Here is an 8,965-nt window from a genome sequence, read left to right on the forward strand (position 1 = left end):
GGCCATTGCAGCCATCTGGGGAGTGAACCAACAGATGGAATATCTCTCCTTCTCTCTCTGTAGCTCTGACTTTCAGATAAATAATAAAAAAATCTTTTAAAAATACTAATAAAACAGCATCGATAATAATAGATAATAACAACAAATAACATGAGCTCATGTGTTTAGTAAGCCGTGGAGATATAATATTGAAACTCAGCAGACTTCAAGAAGTTCATGGAAAGTTGAATTAAAAGATAATTTCATTCCGCTGCAAAATTAGGTTTAGAGTACTTTTAGCTCAATGCTGAAGGTTCAAAAGCCAGCTGTTCAGCCAGATTTCACAAGGTGGGCAAAGGGTGGAGGTGGGAGGGGAACTGGGAGAGTGTTTGAGGGAGGGGCTTTCAATGAATCCCTCTCTGTTTCCTGAAACAACTTGCAGAGACTCTTAGCTGCTCACTGTGACATTCATCAGATGTCAAAGCTGGCATTCCCTTTGTTGAGAAAGACAATGCAAATGACAGCAAGGCTGCATTATGACAAGGACTGCAGTGCCTGTTCCTGATGCCAAGAGTTATTTAAAATGACAAAAGAGGGGAAATGGTTAGCAGGAGTCATAAATTTGATTGCCTGGTGACTTTAGACAATTGTCTTTTAATGTATTTTCCCTTTAGAAGGTAATTTAAATGTCCTGGGATATTGATGGTCTTTGAGCAAAGAAACCCAGTGCTTGGAAAGGCCATGTGTGGTGGGTAAGCTGAGATCCTGTTCTTGTCTCAGGCTTCTTCTTATAAGCTGTGTGGTTTGGGCATAAGGCAGAGCCACTCTCGGCCCCAGGTTCACCATCAGACAGAAATATAACCTTCACTGACCTGCAGGATTGATTCCATCGACCCCACCAGGAGAGACTAGCTCTGCCCCTCAAGCCGCATGAGGGTCTAAAACAAAATCACACGGCCTTGGGGTCTGACGTGAATTCCAGTCCTGTATCTGCCCCTGTCTGAAGGTGTAGCTGTCTTCACATTCCTTTACCCTGTCAATCTTCAGTTTTCTAGACTGCAACACACACACAATGATTCCTGCTTCTCCAAGTGTCCTTTGGGGACCAACAGACGCAAAGGGAAGCTCCTGATACAGGCTTTCCCTTTTTTATGTTTTTTAATTTATTTGCATGCATTTCATAAATACACCTTTAGGAACATAGCAAATCTTCCCACCATACCTGCCCTGCCATCCGCACTCCTACCCCTCTTCTTTTTCCCTCTCTTGTTCCCAGTCTTGTTTTTTACTTAGATCTATTTTCATTTAACTTTGCAACTTCCCAATGGTTTGGATTCATTGAAAAGAGAAAACCTAGATACAGAAGATATTCAGACAAGGATAGCTGCAGGATGTGCTTAAACCTCCTTTGAAATCCCATGCAGGGCCAGTTCTCAATCACGGTTGCCTATTTCAATCACCTGGGACGAAAGATGCCCCCCACGGGACTCACCTTCAGAGACTTTCATTTAGTCGGTCTGCAGTGTGCACTGTTCACTCACTGCTTCTCAAACTTCCCCATCTATTACCAGGAGATCCTGCAGTCAGGTTCTGATGCTAATGGGTGGAGACTTGGGATCCCTCATTTCTAACAAGGTCCCAGATGAAGCTGGTGCTGCTAGGCTCAGACCACGTTCAGAGGAGCAGGTGACTGATGATTCCCAGCAGTGGTTCTCAGCCTTCAGTGTAGACGGCCTAGCACTAGGGCCGATGTCTGAGCCACACAGGTTGTTTCACTCGCTTTAAGGAACTCAAGAGAATCACTGAGCTATAATGGCCATTTCAACCTGAGAATGCTTTGATGCTAATTTTGTGAGTTTATAACAGGACTTGCCTCCCATTTCAGTTGTTCCCTACAGAATTTGAAGTTGAGGGGCCGACATTGTGTCACAGTGAGTAAAGCTACCGTCTGCCACGCTGGCACCCCATATGGGTGCAGGCTTGTGTCCTATCTTCTCCATTTTTGATCCAGCTCCCTGCTAATAGTCTGGGAAAGCAGCAGAGGCGGGTCCAAATGCTTGGGCCCCTGCCACCCAGGAGGGAGACCTAGATGAACTTCCTGGCTTCTGCCTGGCCCCGCCTTAGCCATCGTGGTCATTTGGGGTATAAACCAGAAGCCAAAAGGTTTCTTTCTCTCTCTCTCTCTCTTTCAAATAAATCTTTAAAAAAAAAAAGATTTTGAAGCTGAATATGTGGCATGTTACTGTCAGAAACCTCAAAGATGGATGAACTCAAATTATACAATGCAAAAACATGGTTGATCCTTGAAGTTGCATATATAGATGCGTGTGTGTGTGTATATATATATATATGTGTGTGTATCTCCAACCTTCAGAATACTTTTGAGTTAGAGGGGACCTTCACAGAACTCCCTCTGTGTTAGCAGGATTTACTTTTGGCAGACCACTCTCAAACCAACCAGGAGAGTGTACCTCACTAGCAGGAGGCAAACTGGGTGACCCTGGACTTTTTCCTGATCTCTGCAATGCATCAAGCCTCTAAAACAGCATTCTCAGGAGGGAGCTGGTCTTCCTCACCTTGGTTCAACCAAGGGGAAATAGAGATGGGTGAAAAGAACAATCTACTTTACTCAGCAGAATAGATCATTGACCTTCGAAAAACCCCAGGCCTTCCAAACAGAACCTGTGCTTCTTATCCTTTGTTAACCAGCTAATGCATCCCTACTTAGAGGCAGGCGTTTGCTACTTTTCAAGAAAAACTAAGCACCAACTGTGAAGTGGTCACAAACATTATTTTAAATTTGTTGCTTTGGACTAAAATTTTGTGCGTTATCCAGAAGGTGTTGTTTCCCTAGAACTTTATGAGTTTCTAAATATGAGGGTAATTTATAAACCTCATAAAACAATGAGACTAAAAGACAAGTTGATTTTGGTGCCAATAATTTTGAAATCCATGCACAGTTCTTTCATAATATGAATTTTCCATGAACTTGTTGATTACTCCTTTATAAAAGTTGATGCAACAACAGTTATGGAAAATGAGAGAGCCAAATTCAGATTATCTTGCTTTTCCCTTTGAAAGTATTCACATCTATAAGAATGCTTATAGGAATATCTGCATTATAGTAAGAACAGACAATTCAAAAATGCAGTAAACACACGACAGTTTAACCAACCAAATCTTAGGTCATCCGAGTCCCAGGTACTCAACTCCCTATTACACTCCCAGTTAGTTTCTTTGTAGAAGAGGGTATCAGATTGGGGCTATTTGACCGTCCTAACATCTCTCTGCATCTGGGCTTTCCCAGCTGGGAAGAGAGGTTCTGTGTGGTGAGATCCAGCCTGGCACAAGACCTTCATCTCCCTCAATGCCTTTCTCAACAGCTGGGCACCGGGCTGCCCTCCATTCCCTGGTCCTCAAGAATCTTGTCACTGCTTAGATGTGGACCTCACTCATGCACTGTAGAACATAAGCATTTGGTTTGAAAAGGGAAGGCTATAGACTGTGGCACTCAGGCCTTCACTCATTCCCTCTAGGGTCCTGGTGTCAGGAGAGGAGCCTGTGCAATGCTGTGACAAGCTACAGTGGTCATGGAAGACGAGGCTCTGGGTGATAGGTCTGAAGTGGTGGGGCTTTGGGGACAGTATTGGAAGCTGAGGTCCTCTCACCTGTAATGTGGGACAGAGGACGAGATGGATGTGGACAGCACCAAGGCAAACTTGGAGTATTTTTAGTTTTCCCCTGAGTTGGGTTTTGATGGGACAAGAAACAAATCATTCTGCTTTTTGTCTATTGAAAATGTATATGTGTACATATGCATGCATTTATACACACACACACACACATATTTGGCTAGAAATAGGAAGCTAAATTCCGATTGGGTCATGTTTCTTATTTGCAAGACTGTGGCTTCCCTAGGAAACCTCAAACAGCGGAGGGATGGCCTTTTGTGAGGGATGTTTATTTTATCGATTTGCTGACATCTAATGTGTCTTATGTGGCAGACCGAAGACACTTACCTCATTGATCGCTTAACTTATGAATTAGGCACTATTACTGTCCCCAATTTGCAGCGGAATCTCTCTAATGCCAAGGACAGTGAGTGTGCGGGCTCCAGGGTGGAAGGAGTGGTCTTGAAGGTGGTCCCTAGATGGCTGAGCCAGCTAAAGGGCCGTTGCATAAAATGTAGACTGAGACCTCAGTCCTGGATGTCTGATTCAGGGAACCCCGTGGGTTTGAAACACTTATCAACATGATCTTTTAAGCACTTCCACCCCTCCTGCAAACCCAGAATTCCTTGATTGGAACATCATTCCGATTCCCTTAAAGGGAACGTGACACCAAGGAGCAGCAGTAGCTTGTGCTACCACCTCCCCTGCATTTTCTAGTCGTTCCAGCTCTGGTGTCTAAACCACAGTCACTGAAGGCGACAATTCTGACCACTCCACCCCCAGCTCCATCTGTTGACAACCAGCAGGCTGCCTTGGATCCTCGGAGCCTCCCACACCCTGCCTGCCTCCCTTCTCCAAGAGCCCAGAGCCCACGGCCTTCTTCAAGGCTTGCATGGTCCCTTCCGCAAGGCAAAGTGGCCCACTCCATTGTCTATCATTAACTCCTGCTGCCCTTCTCTGCTCTGACGACAGCTGTACCACTCAGGTGGCTCACCCCACCCCAGAACGTGATTCTTCCCTCCCAGTGGGACGGACCAGATGTTAGGAATGTGTGCACCCACGGCCAGTGCTGGGAGGGAATCTGGCCTCCCTCCTGCACCTGTTTCTGGCACCTTATCACTTGCAGACCCAGAAGAGGCTGAAGGGCCAGATCGCCCCCTTCTCTTGCTTCAAGAACATGTTCTTGTCTCTTTAGGGGGCTACAAGCAGCAACACTGAGTAATTGGCTACTTGATCACTTTTGCTAATTTCAGCTCTGCTGGTAAATAAGCTGCCCCAAGAAAATTAACTGGACAATTTCCAACCCTCCGACTTTAAGAAGACTGGATGGGTTGTGATCTACAAAACAGAAGCGGGGAAGGAGGACACTTGCAAGCCCTCAAGGTTGCCAGGAGAAACCGGCTTTTCAGCAAAGTAAAGCCAGTTCAGAGGATCCCTTTGGGGAACCAAGCACTATTATCAGTGCCCCATGGAAGGCCCCTCACACCCTAAATGTGAAAGAGGCCAGGATTATAAAAACCACATTTGCTTCTCAGCTCTGCAACTCCCAAGAATTCAACTACTTTTCTATTTAAAGACAGGAACACTGTCCTCCTCCTCAGCACATCACCAACTGGGACATGCTCATCATGAGCCTGCTCTGACTGAATTCCTTCAATATTCCATGAAAAATAGCACATTTGTAAAAACAAACCAAAAAAAAATCTGCTGCTTATCAGGGGATCCCACAAAACCCTCCAGCTTCTTTCTTTAATGTGATTTAAAAAGTAACATTCCAAATGCACCCCGATCAGAAGAACAAGAAAACTGAAGCCTAACTGATCCCCTTGAAATAGCTAGTAGAACCGTACATGTTGGCCACACTTCCCACCAAGTTTGTCCCTTTTTGCTCCCCGAATGTTTATTCTCCAAGGCTGTTAGTGAAGTCATCCCAAATAGACAAAGCAGCTATAGAAGCTCAACCTTATCTCTGGGATCCTAACCCAGCTGGACTCCAATCAGCCAGGTCAAGGTGTCTTAGACCGGAAGTGCAGGACAGGCGAGGAGGGTCCCTGATTCTTTTCCGATACAGGAAGGGGATTGCTTTCTCATGAAGCTTTCCGGGCGGCATTTGTAACAAAAGGTGGGTACGTGGTTTTGTTTGTTTGTTTGCTACAACCAAGAAGTGAGAATCGATTTATTCTATTACATGCCGCCTCCATTCCAGCAACAGTTTGGTAGTGATTTTTAATTTAGATCCAGCAATTGTTGATCTTTTGAGCAGAGCTTAAGCTGCTACAGCCTACACTGTACTATTAATATAAAACATGTAGAAGAAAGGAATTTCCATGTTTTTATTACTATTATTTTTTTTTTACCTTGAGCTCCTTGACTGTAGAAGAATCTTTGAGCTGACTCAACATCCAAGAGTCTATGAGCAGACTCGACATCCAGAAAATAATCCATTTTGGGATAATCCATCCTTGGGGCTCCAAACCCAGCTTTGTGAGAAAATGTTCACTCGGATGCCTCTAAAGAGGTGGGAAAAAATCCACAGTATTTAAGAATGTCAAGTATAAAGCAAGCATCAATATGGACTTCACATTTTTTTGAATAAGAATATCCAATTATAATCTCACAGTTTGACTGACATTTCCAATTATAAAGTTATCTCCCCCCAACTACTGTATGAGAAAACACAACATTTAGCCAACATTCATTAAAAGTAATATATTCTACTTTGAAAAAGAGAGATGATCCAGTAAAGGGAGACAACATACCAGTCTTTCCTTGCTGTATATTAACTGGAAAATACACTGTTAAATTCACATAGTATCAGTTTTCAAAAGGTCTGTCTGAAAACAGCACCATTAAGCCTCAGTGGTTCTGAGTGTAGCTCTTTAATTGTTCCAGGGACTTTTGCATTCCGCTCTGACTGGGAAAATCGCCTGGGAATTGGAACCTCCACTCATATGACATACACCGACTCTCTCTCTCTCTCTCTCTCTCACACACACACACACACACACACACACGCACACACACACACGTTTGCTATAGAAATGCTTTGAATTCCTTCCTTTTCAGTGATTCCCTCCAGGACATTTTATAAAGTGCTGCAAAACCATCGCCTGCCTGTCCCCGACTTTGAAAAAGAATTGTTTTGTAGAGCAGTAACAATTACTGTAGCATTTCAATGATACCCATAACATTACCATGCATTTGCCTGTCAGGAAGCTAACACATTTCATCCCAAACACCCAGCCCTTGGGGTCCCTTTCCCCTACCCACAAACCTTTCCCTGACATTTGCACACATGAAGTAGCTATTTCTGCAGGTTACCTTTTTGGAAAGAATTCACAAATCAAAATCATTCAAACCAAGCTCAGAAGGTTAACCTCATCCATCTCTAACAGTACACATTTTAAGGCAAGAAACCAAGTCCAGCAAGAGGACACTTTAAAAAATATCCAAAGGTACGCCAACAGCAAATTATACTTACTGCACACACACACACACACACACACAAAACCCAAGGACTATCAGCAGCAAAACGAGAGCAGTTTCAGCCAGTGCCTTTGGTCTCACTAAATATTCCCGGTGAAAGTAAACAATTTTGATTGTTTGATTAGATTAGTGATGAATAATGCATTCCATCCACTGGACTTCTTTATCAGATGAAATGGCCAGAGCACGTTACCTTAGCAACAGAAGGTGACGCGAGTCTCAGCCTTTCTTACTCTGCCCTGTGAAGGAAGAAAATTACCAGCTTCCCGTGTAAAACTTTGGCAGAAAACCATCACAATCTGCACGTACCTGTCATGCCAGGCCACTCCCACCCACGCTATCTCCTATGCATGGAACTATCCTAGTGATGAAAAAACAGGTTTATGGCTTCATCATTATATTTTTATAATCCCAAATGCTAATTTGATTTGCAATCACAACAGAATAAGATAGCAAGTGAGTAACAATTAATATGATGGCCAAGAAGGTCTAGACGTTGCTGGGGCAAATCACTGGTTCTTATCCTAACGCTGACCTCAGGGTAGCAGAGAACAGGGGCATGATGTGGAGAGGCCATTTAATCTGGCACACATCCAGCATCCCCTGCTATAATAAATACACAGAACAGTCGCCAGCATCTAGGCTGAAAATAACTCTTTCCTTCTGCAAATCAGTCACTGGAAGCAGCTTATAAAGCTGTCTGAAATTGCCCAGATTTTGAAAAATGCAGAATAGCATAGGTCTTTGGGGCGATCTTCTCCACTCCCCCCACCCCAACTACAAAGGACACACAGCCCCAAAGATACACAAAAGGAAGAGTCTTGAAGTTCGGAGCTACTCACCAGCACTTGTTGGCCCCTTTCAACAGGACACTGGAGAGCAGAACACGAATCCGTGTGACGCTGCTGAGCCCACAGCTCAAATGAGCAGCTTCTAATTTTCCCTTCAATCTCAATTCAAGAGCACGGAGCGGAGGCAAGTGACGGATTTGCCCGTTTTATATTGTGATGAAATGCAGCCCTTAAGAAGAGAACCGAGTGGAGCTGCTCTTTAGAACACATTAGACTGCTAATTTAAGAAAATGGAAAGGTTTTGTTTTACTGTCATTTCTGTGTTCTTCTCAGCTACCCCCTCAATTTAATTTGCATTTAAAATTATTCTCATGTCTCCTCGGCTCTCCAAGGTGTAGAGTTCTTTCTAATCAGGAAGGCTGCTCCAATAGGGTTTGGTGCAACACCACTTTTATCCTGAGCTGCAGAACAAGGAGGGTAATTATAATTGTCAGCTGTTTTCTGGAAGGAACTACAGAGGGCACATGTGATTTCACTCCCTCCCCTTTCCCTGGCCTTTCTTCTTCTGCCTTCCTCTGATTGCTTGGTCTAATCTCCAGCCCAAATCACACCAATATTTCTAAATGCATTCCTCTCTGACTGAAGGCACAAAACAAAAGCCCCAAAGCCCCAATAACCAAGAATAACTTCAGTTAGGTTCTTGAGTTCCCTCTGGTCCGACAGCCTCCCTACCAAACCTCAGGAAGGACTTGAAAGCACAGTATTTTGAGATTTGTTTACAAACAGTGTAGCAACAGCCAAAAGAAGCCCTACTATGTGTTTCCCACAACCCTCTCCCATCCTTTGTGGACCAGGCAAAATTAGCAACTTAGTCGGGTGTGGTGTGCAGCACATTAGGCTGTCAAGAAAAAAAGAAGCTACTTTTGATGAGCCTTAGAGGGAAGACCACTGAACATTCCTCCCTAGTACGCACAATTCTGCTGCTTGCCCTTGAGACAAAACCTGCAAATACCTGGTTGCCTTGTGGGCTTTCCCACC

At 44.1% G+C, this 8,965-nt stretch overlaps 1 protein-coding gene across 4 annotated transcripts in view; it reads right to left on the reverse strand.

The window, feature by feature from the left end:
* PHACTR1 (phosphatase and actin regulator 1) overlaps positions 1 to 8,372 on the reverse strand; it is a 582,572-nt gene extending 574,200 nt beyond the window's left edge. The window contains exons 1-3 of one of the 4 annotated variants that reach the window (XM_051855839.2): positions 7,979 to 8,372; positions 7,330 to 7,375; positions 6,008 to 6,160 (exon numbers count right to left, since the gene is read on the reverse strand). In XM_051855839.2, coding sequence (XP_051711799.1) covers positions 6,008 to 6,110 — 103 coding nt within the window. In that variant the 5' untranslated portion in view covers positions 6,111 to 6,160; positions 7,330 to 7,375; positions 7,979 to 8,372. Of the gene's footprint in view, positions 1 to 6,007; positions 6,161 to 6,409; positions 6,569 to 7,329; positions 7,376 to 7,978 lie in introns of those variants that run through there. The other 3 variants (XM_051855837.2, XM_051855844.2, XM_051855840.2) reach the window with 3 other exon arrangements.
* Between the last annotated feature and the right edge of the window lie 593 nt (positions 8,373 to 8,965).

The sequence above is a fragment of the Oryctolagus cuniculus genome, chromosome 5, assembly GCF_964237555.1.
Source record: "Oryctolagus cuniculus chromosome 5, mOryCun1.1, whole genome shotgun sequence".
NCBI classification, from domain to species: Eukaryota; Metazoa; Chordata; class Mammalia; order Lagomorpha; family Leporidae; genus Oryctolagus; species Oryctolagus cuniculus.